Source organism: Lampetra fluviatilis, chromosome 39 (genome assembly GCF_964198595.1).
Source record: "Lampetra fluviatilis chromosome 39, kcLamFluv1.1, whole genome shotgun sequence".
In the NCBI taxonomy this organism is placed as follows: Eukaryota; Metazoa; Chordata; class Hyperoartia; order Petromyzontiformes; family Petromyzontidae; genus Lampetra; species Lampetra fluviatilis.
In genome coordinates this window covers 3,444,293-3,467,477 of record NC_136313.1, presented here as the reverse complement: position 1 = coordinate 3,467,477, position 23,185 = coordinate 3,444,293, and the positions used below count along the sequence as shown (strand labels likewise).

At 49.2% G+C, this 23,185-nt stretch overlaps 1 protein-coding gene across 5 annotated transcripts in view; it reads left to right on the top strand.

Moving 5' to 3' along the window:
• APTX (aprataxin) overlaps positions 1-13,819 on the top strand; it is a 179,627-nt gene extending 165,808 nt beyond the window's left edge. Inside the window, exons 1-8 of one of the 5 annotated variants that reach the window (XM_078874493.1) lie at positions 1,841-1,895; positions 4,518-4,654; positions 6,061-6,107; positions 7,413-7,793; positions 9,238-9,297; positions 10,057-10,295; positions 10,944-11,047; positions 12,304-13,819. In XM_078874493.1, coding sequence (XP_078730619.1) covers positions 4,525-4,654; positions 6,061-6,107; positions 7,413-7,793; positions 9,238-9,297; positions 10,057-10,295; positions 10,944-11,047; positions 12,304-12,455 — 1,113 coding nt within the window. In that variant the 5' untranslated portion in view covers positions 1,841-1,895; positions 4,518-4,524 and the 3' untranslated portion in view covers positions 12,456-13,819. The other 4 variants (XM_078874490.1, XM_078874492.1, XM_078874491.1 and 1 more) reach the window with 4 other exon arrangements.
• The last annotated feature ends 9,366 nt before the right edge of the window (positions 13,820-23,185 follow it).

Below are 23,185 nucleotides of genomic sequence, written 5' to 3'. Positions count from 1 at the left end.
TGACGTCACGCACCTAGGGGGGGGGGTCAGACATTTGTGACGATGTGTGACGAGGGGGGGGGGGTGAGAAGTGTGACGTCACATCAAAATGCGCAACTTTAAATAAATATAGACAACACGTTTTACTTAATTAGACTTTTAAATAAATGTTTTCTCCTACGACATCAGAGTGCAGCGCCACATTAAATACGCACTACAATGACAATAGTTTAAAGCGATTTGAAGCATGTTTTATTTTGGGGGGGGGGCAGAGCTTTGTGACGTCATATTTAAGGGGGGGGGGTCTGACTTTTGGTGACGCCGTGTGACGAGGGGTGGGGGGGGGTCAAAAATCGTCCAAAATCGCGTGACGTCATTTATGGACGGCCCCTTGGACATGACAACACAATGGTCCGCGCCAGGTGTGTCGCGGCGTTTATGTGCGCGGTGGGACGGAGTCGCCAACAATGAACACTACATTCATGACGAGTTACAACTCCGTTATTCGGCACCCCGGGGTCAAGCCACGAGGTTCAGAGACGACAACCACGAAATCCACTCTGGAGACGTCACGCGGCTTGTCAGCCAATGGCTGAGCGAGGAATTTTTTTTCGCGGGAAACTGCCCCCACCCCCACCCCACCCGCCCACCCCCCCACCAACACCCCCCTAGACCCCCACCCGCCCCACACACCCCCACCCCACACACCCACCCCCACCCCCAACCAACACTCCCCTAGACCCCCACCCGCCCCACACTCTCCCACCCCCACCCCACCCACCCACCCCTACTCCCTACCCCCACCCCCAACCAACACTCCCCTACACCCCCCACCCGCCCCACACAGCCCCACCCCACCCACCCGCCCACCCCCTACCCCACCCACCCGCCCCCTACCAACACTCCCCGAGACCCCCACCCGCCCCACACAGCCCCACCCCACCCCCATCAGCTCCCCCCCCACCAACTCCCCCCCCTCCACCAGCTGCAGCCAGAGCGTTCTGATGACGTCACGCGGCTTGTCAGCCAATGGCTGAGCGAGGAATTTTTGTTCGCGGGAAACTGCCCCCACCCCCACCCCACCCGCCCACCCCCCACCAACAGCCCCCTAGACCCCCACCCGCCCCACACACCCCCACCCCACTCCACACACCCACCCCCTACCCCACCCCCAACCAACACTCCCCGAGACCCCCACCCGCCCCACACAGCCCCACCCCACCCCCATCAGCTCCCCCCCCCCACCAACTCCAGCCAGAGCGTTCTGATGACGTCACGCGGCTTGTCAGCCAATGGCTGAGCGAGGAATTTTTGTTCGCGGGAAACTGCCCCCACCCCCACCCCACCCGCCCACCCCCCACCAACAGCCCCCTAGACCCCCACCCGCCCCACACACCCCCACCCCACCCCACACACCCACCCCCTACCCCACCCCCAACCAACACTCCCCGAGACCCCCACCCGCCCCACACAGCCCCACCCCACCCCCATCAGCTCCCCCCCCCCACCAACTCCCCCCCCCTCCACCAGCTGCAGCCAGAGCGTTCTGATGACGTCACGCGGCTTGTCAGCCAATGGCTGAGCGAGGAATTTTTTTTTTCCGGGAAACTGCCCCCCACCCACCAACACTCCCCCACACCCCCCACCAAAGACAAAGATTCCCCGTGTAGCCTCAACAAACTGCTGGGGCAAGTGCTCTTAACGAGTAGCACCTACGAAGGCCAGAACAGACCCCCCCACCACCACCCCCCATACCCCCCCACCAACCCCCCACCACCCCCCACCACCACCCCCCCATCAACACCCCCACCCACCAACAAACACCACCCCCCACCACCCCCACCCACCACCACCCACGTGCTTCTCGCTGCGACTCCGCGGCCGTGGTGGGAGTGGTGCTGCTGCTGGTGGTGGTGGTGAGATGTGGTGGTGATGAGGATGATGATGAGGATGATGACGAGAGTGAGATCCGTGTGCGTGCGGCCCCCTGCCACTGATGTCACGGGCCCCGCCGCGCAAAACCGCGTACCATTAAAAGTGACGGATTTGTGTGTTTCACGATATAATTTCTGTCCGCGGCAGGGTTTTGCCCCCCCCCCAACTCGCGAGGAAAAGGGTTTCCTCTCGAGCTTTATAAACGTTTCTTAATCGATTGTCGACAGCCAGGTACAGTGCTTGTTACTGTAAGCGCGTCTCCGGGTCCACCATTGACGTGGTAGTGGCTGGGGGCCCCACAGCCTCGCTCCGTATTGTTAGATTATCTATCTCTCTCCGTGCGTTAGTTTATTTTATTACGAGTTCGTCTTTTGCTTGGGAGTTGTTCGCTAGCACGCGGTATTTTTAAAAATCGCAATTGATAATGCCAAACGTATTATTTGTTGTTGACACGCTCGGCTTGTGGGTGGCTTGCATCTCGAATTGTAAACACTGATCCATGTACAGATGCACTACACTAACAATGCTGCATTCGCTATAAATTTTAATTAAAATATGTTATTTCAAAGCTTATGCATATTTCCCCCTCCCTTTCTACCAATCTCAATGCATTGATTACATATTTTACCCGCTGTAAGATATGAAGCCATCGCTTTCACAATCGCAGTGAACGCGGAACGCTGTTGGGGCAGTTGTCCAACGTTTCGAACGCACGGCCAACGAAGGTTGTTGGCTCAACGTTGGCGATGCTCGTGCAGAGATTCGTGCAACATCGGTGCGGTGTCTGTACATGGGTCACCCTTACATTGCAGTAGTGAAGGCGACGTTGAGACTCGTGTAACTTTCAGTTTAACACGGTGGCTTTCGCGACCAATATCAATCCATAATATAGTTTGTGTGAATCCATAATATAGTTTGTGTGTGTGTGGTGTGGCTGTACTAGTAACGAATTTGCATGTTCTGTTTACGTGACAAACCTTAACAATTGTCTGTGTCGGATGGTGGCGGGTTTAACGACACATTTACGCAAGCCTAACCCAACCCCCCCTATATTATCGTGCAATTGTGTTTAGCCTTCAAGTCCCTTACCAAAGCACGGAGCGCTGGTCAAGGTGTCGGGTTGAACGATGGTGGAGCCCCAATCCACAACGATTAGATAAAGCGAGGAGGTCTTGAGTGTGAGCCGCGTGAACGTCTTTATCTATGCCAAGAACGGTGCAATTCGGTCAAATAATGTTCATAATGACTTGCTCTGGAGGGAAGCACACTGATGTTTGATGACAGTGTCCAAGGTACTCCTACAACTTACTGAAGCCTCCTCGCGCTATGGTCGGCATGTCCACCCGTCAGTCAAATCCATTGCAATTCTCTTTGGTTCTTTCGGTAAAGTCACGTAGGTATCAAATAAATCACGACGTTTCGGGCGCAACACAAGCGTCCATCATCAGGTGAAAAAGCATGGTTTGCTGCTGAGGCAGACTTTTAAATTGCAGTTCGTTGAGGTTCCAGGTTTACTGTACAGCCATACCAGCCTGCATGCCCGGTAGGAGCGAGTATCGTTAGCGAGTACCGATTAGTGCCGCCACTAAGATACTTACAGCCTCTCTCCACCTTCGATTCTGTCACGGGCGATACAGCGATTCTATTGCAGGGTTGCGCCTATGGCAAGATTACGCGATTCATTTGGGCGATGATGTCAAATGTCATTAGTGATGTGCCTGCCTGGGTTACCGTTGCTCATGACGAGCCCAGGAAACATGCAACGTGTACCACCACGTTTACTGGGAAACTGCTGCTGCTGCTGCTCATGAGATTTTTCCATTCAATCTCACGAGATCGTGCACATCATTTTCTAAATCCTTTATATTAAGTTCACTTGCTTGCTTGCGCGCTTACGACCGTGCAAATCTTTCGGTCGTTTTTTAACCTACTTCCCGTGATCCAGTCGAGCTGACATTTTGCACACAGACTCGTTGTGCGTGACAATTTATTTTCGTGAAAATTTTTTTCCTAAATTTTCCACTTTTTAGGAAAAAATAAATTTCATATTTAATTTAAAATACCAATGTGATAACAAGTAAACCCGTAAAAACTAAGTTTTTCACTATAAATCCTTTATATGCGTGGCGGCTAGAGTCCTCTCGTCCTCTGGCTTGAGATGGCTGCCACCTATGGGTCAGATGATTGCATTGCATCATTAAGCAATTGGTAATTAAATATAATATTTTTGTCCTAAAAAGTGTAAAATTTAGGAACATTTTTTTCACGAACATTAATTGTCACGCACAAACGAGTCTGTGTGGAAAATGTCAGCTCGATTGGATCACGGGAAGCGGGTTAAAAAACGACCGAAAGATTTGCACGGTCCTAAGCAAGCAAGCAAACTTAATATAAAGGATTTAAAAATTGAACTCTTACTCAAGAAAAACAGAAATGAATAATAAAATAAAACCGATGCCACGCATATAAAGGATTTATAGTGAAAAACTTTGTTTTTACGGGATAATTTTATCGGAATCTAAGCAGGCACGAGCCTCGGACGTTCAATGAGTATCCATCCATATTGCAGTGTGCTTTTTTGTGTGCGCCTGTGTGATGGTCAGGTGCGCCATGCAGTCCTGCTGGCTGGTGAGTGGCGACTCGCGGCATGAACCCATTTCCCTTCCCGATGGGACCACGGTGGTCGTGGGCAGATGTCGACTCACCAGGATCAACGACACGAGATGCTCGCGGCAGCAGAGTGGGTCTAACAGACGTTGACGAGACAGACAATTCTCGCGTTTTGTTCGCGCGTGCTATGGCGTAATGCAGTGTGCGGTCCCTGATCTTCAGAGGGAGGCCCACTTTCGCCGATGAAACATCATCAGTGTGAGGGCCGTCCACACCGCCTGCAAGTGGTAATAATAATAATAGTTAAATTTATCACGCGCACAAATTTGCGGACGTAATGGCCGCAACTCGGAGGCGCGGAGCCGAGCTCAGAGTCGCTCGAAAGCACGTGGTTATAGAGGTGAGTTTTTAAGTGTCTCTTGAAGGAGGCGATTGAGGTGATGCCGCGAATGTGCAGAGGGATAGCGTTCCAGACTGTTGGGGCTGCCACCGAGAAGCGGCGCATAGACACGACCATCCTGGATCTTGGTATCAAGAGGAGGTCGTGAGTCGCGCTGCGCAGGCATCTGCCGTGTGCTGCGCTGCAAGTTGTCAATAATGAAGAAAGGTACGGCTGCATGTCAGGGGCCACACAAATTGTCACCAGGGACCGCCAGTGTTGTGTGGGCCTTACAACGAAGAACAACACTGGCTTGATGTATGTGTGTTGAACTTCTTTCGCACTGTACGTCGCCAACCGTGCTTATCGGAGTTGCGGGATGTGTGTGTGTAATGCGAAATGCTGTGGTCACCCGCCCTCTCTGTAAAGTGTAATGTTTGTGGTCACTTTGGGTCAGAGGCCTCTGGCCAAGTCAGCCGGAACACCCCAAATATCAAGAGCTAAGCAGGCTTAAGCTGACCTTGCGTTTTTGATGGGCAACCACCACGCATACCAAGTGTCATACACAGCGATGCAGACAGCGGTGCAGCAACATCCATTGTTGTACTTTACTATAATCACACATCTATCCTGCATGCCTGCACCCACCTGCAGTGTTCGGCGTGGTGAATAGTCAAATAAGCCTCACCAGCCACATGGCATGGGGAGAACTTGATCCAGCAGTGCGTTAACAAAAGGGCTGTACGGATCGGAGAGAGGACAGTGTTGATTCTTTTCATGATTTAAGGACCACAGATTGTTGACGATGTCCATGATTGCAGCATTTTGATCGTTGCTTCCGTCATTCTGACTTGTGTATTGTTAAGACCTAATTATCCCGCAGGTTAATTGACCATACTTCACCATGCTGGTCAATGAAGGTTGGTGATGTTCTGACCGACAGCATTGGGGAGGCCTTCATCCAGCAGTGGATTGACAAACAGCTCTAGTAAATGCATCGATGATGATTATTATAATTGATACTTTTGTAATGGTTATATACAGTATGATTCCATCAGTCCATTGTCACTACCTTTTGTCAATATTACGTACATTTAATTGCAATGTTATGCGTTTATCGTAATGTTTTTAACATTTTCCCTTTGTTCATTCTGTAGTTTCAGTGCAGGCAATTTACTCCAAAAGAGTGGTGCTTATTAAACAGGTACGTGTTCTCCCCATATCAGAAATATAAAGGTGCAGCCCTGCAACTGCTAGCTCATGCCACTGCTGGCAGAAGCGGCTTCCACTAGAGGGAGCTCTAGAGAACCCCTCTAGCGGAGGGGCGCCACGGTGGCGAGATGTTAACTACCTCTCCTGGTACACATGAGGTCGTGGGTTCGATCCCAACCCTGACGCCTGCTGTATATTTGGGAGTTTGCGTGTTCTCCCCATGGTCGCGTGGATTTTTTTCCGGGTCCTCTGGTTTTTCCCTCCACATTTAGAAACATGTGTTTAGAGTATTTGGCTGCTATACATTTCCACATAATAAGCCACTTCATTGGACTATCATTTGTGATAGCAAGGTCGCTTCTGAAAAATAGCTATAGAGCTCCGTGGGCCTTACCTGGTACAATAAAAAAATAGTTCATGGAGGGAATTTAGTCTGTCTTTCACGACTGGCCAAATGTGTTGGCAGAAGTGAGAGTAGCCACGTTTTACCCCACCTCGCTCGACCTTTCGATCGACTATTGTGCACCCATTAATACTGCTCGGGCGAACAGAGGCGAGGTGATTTCATAAACTTGCCCCATGATTAACTAAAAAAACATGATTGACAGACAAGTTTCTCATTCACTACTTTGCTTCATCTGAATGACACTAATCTACCGCGAAGCAACCGTGCATAGCGTGTGAACTCCTGACTTGGCCAGGCATGTGATCCAGTGCTCTGGAGGCAAGGGCCGGTGGGTCACGCGTATTTTTCCGAAAATGATGGGCTGCAAAGTTTCTTCGACATTGAAGTAAAGCAAGAAGGGCTTCTGCGTGCTGGGGAGACGAAGACACGTGGGGCATATTGCTGTTCACACGACCCTCGTGGTTTTTTCTCGTTTCATCTCATCTCATAATCCACACACTCTTCAGCAACTAAGACCCACTGTCAAAGCCTTCAGTAAACCTTTCAACGTGGGAAATAGAGCCTCAAAGATCTGGTGACGTCATTTTAAAAAGTGTTGGCCGTTGTGTGCTGGCATTCTTTGCGACATTTTAAAACTTATTCGCAAATGACTGCATTGATAAACGTAGCAATCATCGCCCCATTACTGAGAAAACTTGGCAGGATCCTCTTAAAAAAGAGTTGACACTCGGCGAGGCTTTCCTGGGCAAGCAGGTGTTATAAATAACGTTAGCAAATGGAAGCTGCTGCTGTTGTTGCGTACGTGCATATGGGCCCTTGAGTGTGTTCGTGCGTCTGTATTGTGCTCGTGTGTTCACACGGTGCGTGTGCCGCTGCGTTTTGACCGCCAAGCTGGGCGTGAATCCAACGAGCATCGAGACGGTCGAGCTGGGCAACCACGGCGAGGCCGAACTTCGGCCCGGGCAGACGCTGCACGTCGTCAACGCCTCCTACCCGATGCATGTCGAGTTCCGCGGTCCGGCCTCCCCCCCGCCCTCCACCCTGGCCTCCACTTCGGCCTCCGCCTCAGCCCCGTCCCCGACCACGTCGCCATCAGGGCGACCGTCCCATGTTCCCAAGCGCGCCTGGCACTCCGCGTCGGGGTCCGACAGCCAGGCGGGATCCATCAGGAAGTTCCTGAAATTCGTCGGCGGGAAGGACCACGCGAAGGACAACTCCCCGAGCGTGTCGCCAACCAAGGGGAACGCGCAGAAGAGTCCGACTGGCCAGCGGGTGCGTTACCCGCGAGAGCGTGTCACACGAGCGGCCCCCGGAGTGCGTTACCCGCGAGAGCGTGTCACACGACCGGCCAGCGGAGTGCGTTACCCGCGAGAGCGTGTCACACGACCGGCCAGCGGGTGCGTTACCCGCGAGAGCGTGTCACACGAGCGGCCCCCGGAGTGCGTTACCCGCGAGAGCGTGTCACACGACCGGCCAGCGGGTGCGTTACCCGCGAGAGCGTGTCACACGAGCGGCCTCCAGAGTGCGTTACCCGCGAGAGCGTGTCACACGTGCGGCCCCCGGAGTGCGTTACCCGCGAGAGCGTGTCACACGAGCGGCCCCCGGAGTGCGTTACCCGCGAGAGCGTGTCACACGAGCGGCCAGCGGAGTGCGTTACCCGCGAGAGCGCCCCAGGCGGGCGGCACGGAGTCAACGGAGCCGTGGTCGTGTGCTCTGATGAACGGCCGCTAAAGGGCTGCCACCCGGAACATCGCGATTGTATACTTTTAAGGCAGTGTTCGTGATGAACATGTCTTTTAGTTGTTCCTGATTTTGCACCGCTGCCAACGCAGTATAACTAAATAAATAGGTTATGAATGGATCGATGCATCGTTACACACCCCTGTACAAATGCCTAAATTTATTTTCTAGTTGCTCCTTAAAGTAACCCCCATCTGACCCACAGAGTTGTTGCGAACATTACGCCTTACAATGACAGTGTTGAGCATAACTGGTACATGTACAGCCCCTTTGTCAGTCCACTGCTGGATGAAGGCCTCCCCTCGCCCTGCGAGCCGTGGAGCACATTTGACCGTACTTCACCACGTTGGTCGGAGCGTAGACGTGGGACCACACAAGTACGCAGAGGGCAACGATGGATTCCACTGAGCCGCCTTCTGCCATTCACCTCGTAGCTCCACATCAGCCCCGAAACTCTTGTGTGTACACGGTGTGCACCCATTCCGAGCAACTAAAACCCGCGCAGCTTCCTAGATCTGATGAGGTCGGGCTTGCTCCGGGGGTGCCACGGTGGCGAGATGTTAACGACCTCGCCTGGTATACAGGAGGTCGTGGATTCGATCCCGACCCTGTGACGCCTGCTGTATATTTGGGGGTTTGCATGTTCTCCCCGTGGTCGCGTGGATTTTTCTCCGGGTCCTCTGGTTTTTCCCTTCACGTTTAGAATCAACGTGCATTTAGAGTAATTGGCCGCTGCTATTAATGTCCACGTAATAAGAAGCCACTTCGTTGAGCTATCGGTTGTCGCCAGGTCGCTTAGTGGGCCTTACCTGGTAAAGTAATTCTTTATTATATTTTATGTTGCTGCACACACCCATATTAAACACGAGACACTTAACATATCCATCAGGCTGTCGATGGCCGCGCTTGAAAGTTATTGAAATCGTCATTCTACAGCTGTTGTGCAACAAACGAACTCTGCTGTGCCGCCGTGCAGGGTCAGCCGGCCCACTGGAGTCAGAGCCTGAGGGACGCCATGGATGACCCGAGCGTGCAGGTGTGTGGCTCATGTTACGCCAGACCCAAGTCGGATTGACACCGTCACTGCGTAGGAACCCATTGACAAGATTACATCCGATAGACGACAACGGTCCGTCCATCGGTGTATGGATGTTGAACTTCTTTCGTGCCGTACCTAGCTAAAAGCGCCAATCGGAAGTGCGTGTACAATGTACGTGCACACTCGGATTTAATTGGTAAAGCTAGCTGCACCGAGCCTCGTACAGTCCACGTGTCGATGTTTATCGACGGACATGAACACGAGTCAAAGATCCATGCCGTATAGCCATGCAGGCTTTTGGGGCGAGTGCTATTCGTAGCGTTGTTTACATACTGCGCCAGGTACTCATTCTAGGCTGAGTCGACCTAGGGGAGAGCGCAGGACCGGTTCAGATAATCGTCAGTGGTGTCGACCGCAAGTGGGAATTGAGCTCTCGGGTCACCGGGTTCGTAGCTACAGCGCGTTAACCGCTACGCCACCGCTCCCCGCTATATCCACACACAGCCAGCGTCATTAATGCAAGTTGCATCTCAAAACGCTGTAGAATTTATAGTCCTCAAACTTTTATCGCGCAGATACGCAGGGCAAACCAGAAAACACAGACGAGCGGTGGCGGGGGTGGGGGTGGGGGTTCGCAGGGCGCAGGCGAAGGCAGCTGTAACCGGCGCCAGCAATTGCCCAAGTTCTGCGTTGCTATAAATCGGGAACGCTCGGTAAACTCCCGAGTTCCTCACCTCCGCCGCGCGTGCCACACAGATCTTCCGCGATGAGCAGGTGGTGGTGATCCTCGACAAGTTCCCCAAGGCGCGCCACCACTGGCTCGTTCTGCCCTGGCGGTTCGTGGCGAACGTGAGCGTGCTGCGCGCCGACCACCTGCCGCTGCTGCGCCATATGCACGACGTGGCCGAGCGGCTGTCCCGCCAGGTGCAGCCGTTGGGCGCGGCGACGGCGCCGCCAACGTTCCGCCTGGGGTACCACGCCATCCCCAGCATGAGGTGAGCCGGCGCCGCCAACGGTTGGGAAAGGTGACGACGGACAATTCGAAAGCGGTTTAATGCTTTCGTGACTGCAGGGATTCATCTTCTTGGTTCTTTCGGTAAAGTCACGTAGAAGGGAAATAATAAAATAATAAAAATTAAACATAATAAAATCATTCTCACGACGTTTCGGTGAAAACCAGGTCTGTCGGGGAGACAGCGTCTGAATGATGGTGGTGTTTCATTCAGACGCTGTCTCCTCGATAGACCTGTTCTCCACCTAAGGACGGCTGCTTGCGTTGTGGCCGAAACGTGAGAATTATTAGATTATTTTTATTATTTTATTATTTCCATTCTACGTGACTTTACCGAAAGAACCAAGAAGATGAATCCCTGCAGTCACGAAAGCTTTAAATCGATACATATGTATGGTGAACTTCTTTTTCACCGTACGTAGCCAACCGTGCTAATCGGACGTGCGGGACTGAGTGGCCGTCACCGGCGCTTAAAATCCGTACGTCCCCGTAACGTCGGCCAACTACGTTTCTGTTACAAAGCAAAATGCATTGTTTTTTATCGTTATATGCGCCTGTGTCCCGTTACCGCCGCTGCAGCCCCTTGTGTTTTGTGCGTGTGGATTTGTCTCGTTCCTTCATCCCAAACCAGCCGCATTCACATGCACGTCATCAGCCAGGACTTCGACTCGCCGAGGTTGAAAACTAAGAAGCACTGGAACTCTTTCACCACAGGGTACTTCATCGACTCGGAGGGTGAGTTACCCCCTGCAGTGAGCGCTGGCACGTGTGTGTGTGTGTAGCATACTGTGTGTGTGGGAGTGGTAGTGTAGCGGTTAGCGCGCTGCGCTGCAAACCTGGCGACCTGAGTACGATTCCTGCTCACGGCCAACATCAGTGACGATTATTTGAACCGGTCTTGGGCCCTCCTGTAGGTCGACTCAGCCTCAAATGAGTACCGGGTGCGGTGCGTAAATACATCGCCACTGGGGAGACGAAGGCGGCTGGGCGTGGTGCTGGCCACCCACCCCTTTCATGAGCCGTTCTGGCCTTCATAGGTGCTCGCTAACAGCACTTGCCCCAACAGTCTGTTAAGACTATTGGGATCTTTTGTGTGTGTGGTATACACTGGCTATATGGCGGCCGATAGCCGGGTTGTGTGCACAGTTGCCCAGATGACCGTTTTCACGATGCATTGCGGTATTCATCTTCATGATACGACAATGATTAGGATATCATTTTAGTTTTTTGTGCTTTTCAATGCTTATGTACAAATAAAATGCAACGAATAGTTAAACTGTAGTTCACTGAAAATCATAAGCCTGCCATGAGTCTCCTGATCATTGCAGCTTTACACTCTATAATACCCATTATGTACGTGCTGTTAATTACGCAGGAAGTAATTGAATGACTGGGGTCAAAAATTATTGTGATATTGTACAACCGCCATGCCTGCCATCGACTACTCTGTTTTCTAAGCCGCGGGGTGACAGTTCGGAATTGACACTTCGTCTTAGTACATGGCGCGGATAACGTGATTGGCAGAAAACAAGGAAGGACGAAATAAAAATACAAGTTAGGAGAAATAATGCATGCACATGGGTTACGTGACGCTTTCCAACATGCATTTAGCTTCGAAAGTATTTAAGTAATGCAGCTCTCAGGCAATAGGGCATTTGCATACAGACAATCGTTTTCTGGTTCATGTCTCCACGTTTTGAGGAAACTTGCTTGGGTCAATTTGGCCGAATTTCCCTTACGGCCTGTCCCGAAAAGCAACGCAACTTCATGCAACAGTTTTGTTCAAATCTCATCACTGTTGCGAGCATTTTCAAGCCTGTCCCACACTCTCACGCTGCCTCCACCGTAATGGACGGACGAACAGACAGAGCTGCTGTTACTCGTAAACAATTCTAACTGTAGTTGAAAAACGCAAAATAAAAAAAACACAGACTTTAATTGCTCCCTTTCGTTTGCCCCCCGCTCTACCCCCCTACCCCCCCCCCCTTTAGTCGTGATGCGCATGGTGGAGGAAGACGGGCGTGTGGTGATACCCGAAGACACGGCGGAGCTGCTGAAGAAGCCCCTACAGTGCCACATGTGCCACCGTGACATCTCCACCATCCCCAAACTCAAGGAGCACCTGGGCACACACAAGCTGTAAGCGCCGTTGGTCGTCGACAGCCAACGGACGCGTCACCGGGCGGGACCGGTTCTCGGGAGGAGTAGGCTTTGCCGGTGCTAAAGAAACGGTCGTGAGATGCCTATCGCTGACGAGAATCGCTCGTACGATCCGAATCGTGATGAGGATCGATAAAACCTCTTAAGTGAAGTTAGGTGAATAGGTTTGCGCTGCCCATGGTGTGATGGATCACAAGGCAGTGGAAACTACGACCGAGTTGTCTAAAATCGCCTTCTGTCCACACGGCGGTTAGTCGATCGTCGGGTCAACTAACTGCGCTGGTTGCGTGTGGTGGTGGGGTAAAGTGTGGGGGCTACCACCCCTTCCAAGATGTCTGGCCAGCGTGGAAAAGTAGGCCAAATACCCTCTAGAGGGGAGATCCACCCACCAGCAGTGGAATCAGCAAGCTATTGCAGGGCTGCACTTTTACCTTTTTAAGATGCATAGTTAATAATGTACAACCCCATGTCAAACCAGTGATGATGGAAAGCGTCTGAATGCTGTGTCAGTCATGGGGATTGTTTGACCATACTTCACCATGCTGGTCAGCGTACATTGGTGAAATGAGGGGTCCAGGACCAATAAAGATAAAGCCATGGCTGGAAATCGAAGTCAGGTTCTCACCCGGTTGTTGATCGTGCAGTCCTAGAATCACTGCGCCACCCATCGAACCCTAGATGGAACGGTAAGGTGACCTTTATTTAATCCAGGTGAGGGCCTATTGAGACAATTATCCACAGAGACCTGGATCCTAAAAGTACAACAAAACGTGTGAAAAAAGACGTGTGTATGTTTGTTGAACTTATTTCGCACCCGTATGTAGCCAACTGTGCTAATGGGAGGTGCGGTGGAAGGGTAACAAACTAAACGAAAAAAACATAATGTGAATGTAGCAGTGAAACAAATGTGAAATAGTTTATAATATTTCAATGAAGTCCAAATGAAGATGGAATCTACTCCATGAAACAGCCCTCATTTGAAATCGATGTGTTTCAGGCCGTCTGGCACCAGCTTAAAATCTTTTGCTCGAAGAGGAATTCTGGTCTTAGTGAATCCGAATCGTTATTTAGACAGAGGAGGAATCCGATGAGCTATGAATATATTTTCTGGTAGGGGGCAGGTAGTGAAGACACCCCAACCCCTAACGCAACCGTCGCCACCCACGCACGACTACCTTCTGCGCATACTCCCCGTTTCCACAACCCACGCCAAGACAGAGAGACGAGACAAAGGTCTCCCATATAGCTTTAACAGGCTGTAGGAGCAAGTGCTGTTTTCGAGCACGTATGAAGGCCGGAACAGCACAGGCACAGAAAGAGGCGGGGCCTAGTCAGGAAGGGGGCGGGGCCTAGTCAGGAAAAGGGCGGGGCCTAGTCAGGAAGGGGGCGTGGCCTAGACAGGAAGGGGGCGGGGCCTGGACAGGAAGGGCCCGTGGCCTGGACAGGAAAAGGCGGGTCTACGGGTCTAGTCACGAAGGGGGCGGGGCTTAGTCAGGAAGGGGCGGGACCTAGTCAGGAAGTGGGCGGGGCCTAGTCGGGAAGGGGGTGTGGCCTAGTCAGGAAAGGGGCAGCCCCTAATGAGTATGGGGGCGGGGCATAAAGAGGAAGCATATTCATCTTGGTTTTTTCGGTAAAGTCACGTAGAAGGAAAATAATAAAATAATAAAAATAAACCAATAAAATAATAGGGGCTCTCTAGAGGGTCCTCTTTATTTTATGTTTTATTTTTTTATGATTTTTCTTCTACGTGACTTTACCGAAAGAACCAAGAAGATGAATCCCTGCAGTCACGAAAGCTTTAAATCGAAAAAAGGAAGCATATTCTTAGGTTTTTTTCGGTAAAGTCACGTAGGTAAAAAAATTAAATTAATAAAAGTAAAATATAAATTTTTATTTTTTACCTACGTGACTTTACCGCAAAAAACCTAAGAATATGAATCCTTGCAGTCACGAAAGCTTCAAATCTAGAAATAAAGCGAAAGGGCTGGGTTCTAAAAGAGCAAGCGACATGACCCACAGAAGTTGAACTTCCCCCTTGGTTTAAGGTCATAGAAGCGTGACTTTCGTGCGCCGAGGCTAACTAGTAATAGTTTACGAGCCTTTTGTCAATGCCCTGTTGGATGAATGCTTCTCCATGATGTGTCGTCGAAGGGTTGTTTGACTGTACTTCACACTGGTGAAGGTGGTGGGTGGAGGTGTGGGGGCCAGATCTCTCCAGCAGAGCATGTGGAAGAATGCAGCATCCCGAGTGTGACTAAATCCCTTGAAGGAGCGGTTCATGTGTCATTCGCACACTGATGGTCTGCATGTGGAGTACTCTTGAGAAAGTACGAGAAATGAAAACATTCAAAATTCCACACGGATGGGTTTTTACGAACCCACGAGCCGCGCTGTCATCTCGTGGTCACCTCACGGTGGTGGTTGGGGAGTTTCGCGGTTGTGAGCCGTGTTCGATTTTGTTGCCCAATCTGCCGCAGCCGCTTGGGAGTTCGACCGGTTTGCGTTCACGGTGTTGCAGTGTCGTCTCGAGTTGTGTCGTGTTGTGCTTCAAAAGAAGTGGGAGCCAAGCCCCATTTAAATAGTGAACAGAGATACATATTCTTAGGTTTTTTCGGTAAAGTCACGTAGGTAAAAAATTTAAATTAATAAAAGTAAAATAAAAATAAAATAAAAATCACGACGTTTCGGAGGCAACACAAGCTTCCGTCTTCAGATGGAACCGTCACAGCACGATAGCTGTATCAAGTGATAGCTGTATCAAGTGATAGCTGTATCAAGTGATATCAAGTGATACAGCTATCGTGCTGTGACGGTTCCACCTGAAGACGGAAGCTTGTGTTGCCTCCGAAACGTCGTGATTTTAATTTTATTTTTTATTTTACTTTTATTAATTTTAAATTTTTACCTACGCGACTTTACCTAAAAAACCTAAGAATATGAATCCTTGCAGTCACGAAAGCTTCTTTCTTTCTAAGGATGGAGTGTGGACGATGATACTCGCGGAGCTCCTTTGAGTGCGTCGCATGATCGGTATTCCAGAGTACTCCTGCGCAGATTTGCGCACGTGTGCTGCTGTACCAGCTCTCCGATGTGTCTTTGGGTTGTGTGTTTGCGCGTTGTTCGGCTCCCAGGAGCGAAACGTCGGTCACCAATACCGAACAACACGATGTACAACCCGAGAACACCATTCAAGAGCTATCCGGCCATCCAGTGGATGGATGACGATTTATATTATATCGGATGAAGTTTGACTATCCATAATCGGATACGCACACTTTAATATGCACGCACAGTCCCGGTAAATGTGGAACGTTTGGCCGACGTTGAGCAGACGTCAGCCCAACAGTGTCAACCACGTGCCAACCTTGGGCTAACGTTGCACTTTTACTGGGATTCTAATTGACGATTGCAAGACTGCGTTGGCATTGGTGCTTAAGCACAAATCAAAATCTCACCACGTGTCTTTAACACTGCTTCATAATCGCAGAAGAATATTCGAAACAGGCTTCAAACTCTAGAGAGAGCATAAATAATGACTTGTAGTTGGACGTGGTCCGTTTACACTTGGTGCCTTAAAACAAGTACGTTGACGTGAATTTTGACTTGATTCCCAATCAATGAAATGACTTCAGATACCATACTCTTAGTTATTTTAGGTAAAGTCACGTAGGTAAAAAATGAAATTAAAATTAATAAAAAATAAAATAAAAATCACGACGTTTCGGAGGCAACACAAGTCTCCGTCATCAGGTGTGGACCGTCACAGCCAGATTTGCTGCATCAAGTGAGGCAGGGATTCAAGATGCAAGCTCTTAAATACAAGTTGAAGGGGGGAGGAGAGGGGGGGGGAGCTTATCAGAATGTGGTAGCCAATGAATGGAACGTATCGGGAGGGGGGGGCGGGGCTAAAAGAGGTCACGACGTGCTCGGAGGCCAGCGGTCGGGAACCTATGGCTCGCGAGCCATATATGGCTCTTCTGCTCCCAGACAATTTTGAGTTGAAAAAAAAAAATCAGTTTGGAACTGATTTTAAAATACTTGTGATATTGCTTAATAATACTGTGTCATTTTAAAGTAAACAGAAATTAGTTTTGAAGATACATTTCACGGGTCACGGGGCCTCAACGCCTGCACGAAGCTCAACCTCACCACGTACGAACCAGACTACAAGGCCATCAGCAAAACCATGCAGCACCAGAAGTCGCATTAAAAGTAAGACATATTTAATTTATTATACGTTAAAAATACTATATGGCTCTCAATGCAATATATTTAGACATATTTGGCTTTTATGGCTCTCCCAGTCAAAAAGGTTCCCGACCCCTGTCGTAGGCGATGACGACGTGGACGTGTTTGTGCGCAAGTCCCTGTTGTTGCACATGATAACGTATTGGATGGGAGAGGGGGGGGGGAGTTATTTTTACGGTTACACATGATCTATCTGTACACAATTATTCTTGTCGGCTTCGTGCAACGTTATTGAGGCACCAGTGTAAAGTGAACTAAAAAAAATGCGCCGTGTCATCTCTCGCCACACTGCCTGAAATGTTGAACTGTTATCTACTTAGTATCTCACGGGACAGTGTTAACGATGATTGTGGTGAGTCTCTTCTTTTTAGATTCGTGCATCGTACATTATATATTTTTTGAAACACACACTCATTCGTGATGTTGTATTGTTAGGAACACTATTACAAGTGTAGGCGAAACGTAGAGTTTATTATTCTTGAAGAGCTTAAATAGTAAACAATATGGTATCTGTTAACATTTGTGTAAGAGACGGCGCATCTGCCAAGTGTAATTGACGGTCATAATTATATCTGCGTTTTGTAAGAAAAGTAGCACATTTGCTTTCTTTCACTGTTGTTAAACAAAAATAACGATCTTAATATTATCTTCAGTTTTTATCCGAATATGAATGTTCCTATTTGACCAATTTACACATTATACATACAGCACATTATTATTCTGTTCAAAAGTAATTTCACTTAAGCTATTTTTACTTACACCTACATACAAACCAATCATTGTGGATTTTTGGTAAAAAAAATACTTGCCTTAGAAATATATTTTTTCATGCATTCATACGATTCAGTAGCAATATCATCAGCGTCGCTTTGTTTTTTTTTGCGAGTTGCATTGTTTTTTACTCCCAAGTTTTGCGAACGCATTCGGAAATTAGTTGAACGTTTGTAAATACATTGCAAGTGTACACGTGGTCTGTTGCTTCTCGCCGCACACAGCGTTAGATTTGCTCTCCTCGTCGCGTTAAGTGTTTACTTTGTTACTGAACTCTAGTAAAAAATATATAAAGTACTAGAAAACAGTGCACTGCGTTTGTCACTCCCCCTAAAAATGCCCCCCCCCCCCGCCTTTACATTTTTACTTCCCAGCCAGGAATGTGTGATGACAATAGATCCTGCGTGCAGTGTGAGGGGACTAGTGGCCACGGGAGGTAATGACAGGGGAGTCAGCCTGCAGTGCAAATGGACTAGTGGCCAGGGGAGGTAATGACAGGGGAGTCAGCCTATGGTGTGAGTGGACTGGTGGCCACGGGAGGTAATGACAGGGGAGTCAGCCTATGGTGTGAGTGGACTAGTGGCCACGGGAGGTAATGCCAGGGGAGTCAGCCTGCTGTGTGAGTGGACTAGTGGCCACGGGAGGTAATGACAGGGGAGTCAGCCTGTCGTGCAAATGCACTAGTGGCCAGGGGAGGTAATGACAGGGGAGTCAGCCTAAAGTACGAGTGCACCAGTGGCCAGGGAAGGTAATGCCAGGGGAGTCAGTTGTGAGCACGTCGGAACTGGTGGCTACGGGAATGTTCGAGAAGGGAGCCGTGGTCAGGTGAAGGAAGAGGACGGTGGAGTCTGCCGGTGGAGCGAGCATCCAGAGTCAGCGAGAAGGTTCTAGAAGGGGGGCGTGGCCTCGTGTCGGTATATAAAAGGGAGATGCGCGGGAGACTCGGGGCTGTTGCAGTGGGGATCTCTGCCTGATGTCAAGTGAACGTGTCTTCAATGAAGTGCCATCTCAAGAGAAGTGTGTCATGTCGTCATTACACATGTACAGAGACCCACAAATATAATCGGCTGAGCCAGCGGACCCAAACAGCCGAGGGGGCAAAACCACGGCACGTGAACCAAAGCTATCGACACGAAGAGGAGTTTCAGGAGAGAGAGTTCATTGTAGTGTTGCTGTTCCTCCGTTGAAGGTCCAGACTACAGTGTGGGTGGGGGGGGTTATGGGTCCACAATTTATGGGCCCTCTTCAGTTTTCCATTCAGGAAGGGAGACGTGCCCATCGACCCGCTTGGTGATGTTCCCATGCGGTTGATGGTTACACCCCAAGTGCCGTCGGAAGAGGGACTTCAAAAGAGCCAAGGAGGTGCGACGTGAATTCATCCACGTGGCTGTTTGCCAAATCCCTTGGAGCAACACGTTCTTACATTTAGTTCGCATTGGATCACATACCTGTCAACCCCTTATCGGTGCCGACCTTATTACACACCAATTCGTTTTTTTTGTTTAGGTTAATTAAGAGCAAATTAAAAAATACCGTGCTACCACTAGGGGCGCTATTTTCTCACCCCCCCCCCCCCCCCACTCCTTTTAATTAGTAAAAGTGGGCTCAACACCGCACTTCGAGGCAAATCCGAGCTTAAATTTTGCTCCCACAAGCGGAAAATTCCGCCTTAAATGCCGCTGCAAAGCCACCAGGGGCGCTCTTGATCACAACACCAAACTTTAAACCTAAAATTTCACGGAAATCACCCCCTCCCCGACTGCATGTCTTCGTAGAGGTAAGCTTTGTAACCGGGGTGAGACTCAAACCCCCCACGCTTAAGTATGCCCCTCGGGGCCGTCCATAAATGACGTCACGCACCTAGGAGTGGGGGGGGGGTCATACATTTGTGACGAGGTCTTTTTGGTTGGGGTAGTATGGGTTTCTCTCCTCAGCTCCACCTCTGAAATTGTCATCTGGATCTACAACGTCTTCCTCGCTCTCTGACTTGCTGCTCTCTTCTAAAGACGACTGCTCTCTCTCTGGAGGAGTGGGTAGGGGAGCTCATGGCAGTGTGGCACCGGGGTGATGGATGAAGGAAGGTGCAGATACGTGATAGGAGGTGCATTCTTGCCAGTCCGACGTTTGGAAGGGTCCACCATGCAGAAGTAGCAGTTGCTTGAGCGGTCAGTGGGTTCCCGACAAATTCTTGGGATAGTGAACTTCATGGCTCTCGTTTCCCCTCTGTACCATCCTACAAAAATACACTTATTTCACCCATGACTTATGTGTAAGAGATTATCGCAACATTTTTCATATTTGATATATATATTTTCAATAACATTTAAAATTGTAAACAATTTCTAAAATTAAAAACTTTCACTATTTTTTTGAACAAATTCTATAACATAAATTTCCAAGCAACAATTGTCCATTTTACCTTCCAGAGTTTTTTTGCATTGCTCGCAGGTGAAATGAGGTGCCCAAGGGTTCGTCTTTATCCCTGACAGGCATGCTGAAATTCTAGATTTGAAGCTTTCGTGACTGCAATGATTCATATTCTCAGGTTTTTTCGGTAAAGTCACGTAGGTAAAAACATTAAAATTAATGAAAGTAAAATAAAACAAAACAAAATAAAATTCACGACGTTTCGGAGGCAACACAAGTCTCCGTCATCAGGTGGGACCGTCACAGCCGAATTAGCTGCATCAAGTGAAGCAATGATTCAAGATGTAATCCCTTATAAGCAAGTTGAAGGGAGGTGGAGAGGGGGGGGGGAGAGCTTATCAGGCTGTGGTAGCCAATGAATGGAAACGTATCGGGAGGGAGGAGGAGCGGTGATCAAAGACTGCACGCAGTGCTCAACACAATGAATGGAGACGTGTCGGGACGGAGGGCGAGCGGCGATCAAAGACTGCACGCAGTGCTCAACACAATGAATGGAGACGCGCCGGGACGGAGGGCGAGCGGTGATCAAAGACATCACGTAGTGCTCAACACAATGAATGGAAACGTGGCGAGCGGTGATCAAAGAACAATGAAGAGATTACTGTTAAACACTGTGGATGTTAACACTCGGTGAATTAAATTAAAATAGTGCCTGTCAGATAAGATGGTCCAAAAAGTGTAATTAAGTCTTTTTTGCGTGGTTAATAACATCTTTCCAGTGATTACTGAGTTTGTACCCATCATCACGGTTGAAATTATGTCTGTGTTTGTATATTTGTATGGCTTCGTGTACAAACCTTTGATGGTAGCCCGGAGGTTTGCAGAGAACCTTGGTCTCGGAAAAGACAATTTCATGAGGTAGCAAAAACTACCAAAAAAAAAACTACCATTCTTGGATATTCTGTTTAAGAGGAGGCTTGACGGATCCTTGGGACATTCTGTCTACAGGAAAGCCACCCACACAAATTCCTACTTGAAACCGGATTCCCACCACCACCCATCTCAAAAGAATTCTCTCATCAAAACGCTATACCACAGAGCCCATGGCATTTCTGACCAACACCACCTGACTGATGAATTAAGACATGTACATCGGGCCCTCAGGATGAACGGATACTCTGACCGCACTATCCGCCAAGCTGTCTCTCCCATCACACAGAAACAACCACATGAAACTCTGACCAAAACTATCACGTTACCATACATAGCAGGCGTGACCCAAAAGATCTCCAAAATTCTAAACAAACATAAGATCCAAGTCCGATTCAGTACAGTGCATAAAATCCGTGATCTGATTCCATCTGTGAAGGATGTCGTTCCTGACTTACAGTATCCTGGAGTCTACAAATTGAGTTGCATTTGTGGTGATTGCTACATTGGAGAAACAAAACGTCATGTTGCTGATCGTGTCCGCGAGCACAAGTCAGATCTGAAACACGGCAGAACTGATTCTTCGGCCGTTGCCGATCATTGCTACAACTCGGCGGGCTCTCATGAAATTGTCTTTTCCGAGACCAAGGTTCTCTGCAAACCTCCGGGCTACCATCAAAGGTTTGTACACGAAGCCATACAAATATACAAACACAGACATAATTTCAACCGTGATGATGGGTACAAACTCAGTAATCACTGGAAAGATGTTATTAACCACGCAAAAAAGACTTAATTACACTTTTTGGACCATCTTATCTGACAGGCACTATTTTAATTTACTTCACCGAGTGTTAACATCCACAGTGTTTAACAGTAATCTCTTCATTGTTCTTTGATCACCGCTCGCCACGTTTCCATTCATTGTGTTGAGCACTACGTGATGTCTTTGATCACCGCTCGCCCTCCGTCCCGGCGCGTCTCCATTCATTGTGTTGAGCACTGCGTGCAGTCTTTGATCGCCGCTCGCCCTCCGTCCCGACACGTCTCCATTCATTGTGTTGAGCACTGCGTGCAGTCTTTGATCACCGCTCCTCCTCCCTCCCGATACGTTTCCATTCATTGGCTACCACAGCCTGATAAGCTCTCCCCCCCCCTCTCCACCTCCCTTCAACTTGCTTATAAGGGATTACATCTTGAATCATTGCTTCACTTGATGCAGCTAATTCGGCTGTGACGGTCCCACCTGATGACGGAGACTTGTGTTGCCTCCGAAACGTCGTGAATTTTATTTTGTTTTGTTTTATTTTACTTTCATTAATTTTAATGTTTTTACCTACGTGACTTTACCGAAAAAACCTGAGAATAGGCATGCTGAACTATGCCTTGTAGGCCTCACACATCTTAGCAGATGCGTCCACAGAGTACGTTTTCGCTCTTGTCTTGATAAATTGGCCGCAGACATCGCAAAATGCGTCTGCTGGATTCTTGCAGCATCTTGATGCCCTCTCAGAAAAATGCAGATTTGTATCCACTTAGGCAGCTGGACTTAAACTGAACTGGTGGGATTAAGGCCTCTCTATTTATACTACTATTTATATTACTGGAAAGTTCTAGAATGTTCTAGAAGTTACTCCAAGTTTACTCAGCACTGAACATATCTGGAATGTCCTGGTCACAAAAGCAAAGTTTGTGGGGAATAATAGCAATTTTCTGTACTTTTGAGGCATAAGCAATTAGGAAATAACACTTACTACCCAGGAACAAACATAAATAAATGTTCCACAGTGTCATATATGCATTGTCTTTGTAACGGATTGGTCTACACCAGAGATGGCCTTCTTTATAGCTAGTCTCACCAGTGACAGACCAGAGAACGCCAAAAGACGACCAGTGGATGAGAACATTTATACTGATAGGAACCTCCTGGTTACACCAGCCCACAGGGTGTTGTGTCCGTCCGTCCGTCGTGAATCCAAAAATGGGAGGGGAGGGGCTGGGTGGAGAGGGGAGAGTGGGGAGGGGCTGGTCACCCCGTGGTGCCCTTATAAAACTCAACATTTAACCTACTGACGCCGGCTTGTGCCCGCCCTCACAGTCGGCCATATTTGCGGAATACAGCACGCCGCCGTTGACCCTGGCCATTGACCAAGCAACCCAACGTTCCTACCAGCTCCCTCCGCAGGAATGTGTTCTCGGGGTCACCCTGCAGCACAGCTCCTGTCAATATTTAAGTTTTTCCAGTGTGATGAATGTAGCGGCCACTAGTGGCTGCAAGGGAGTACATAAATACATAGACCAGTGGAACCCAACTCCTCTGGACCTTGCGGATCGCTGTAAACCCTCAATATTACCCTCCTGTAAATCGTGGCGTCTGCTTCTACCACAGATTTGAAA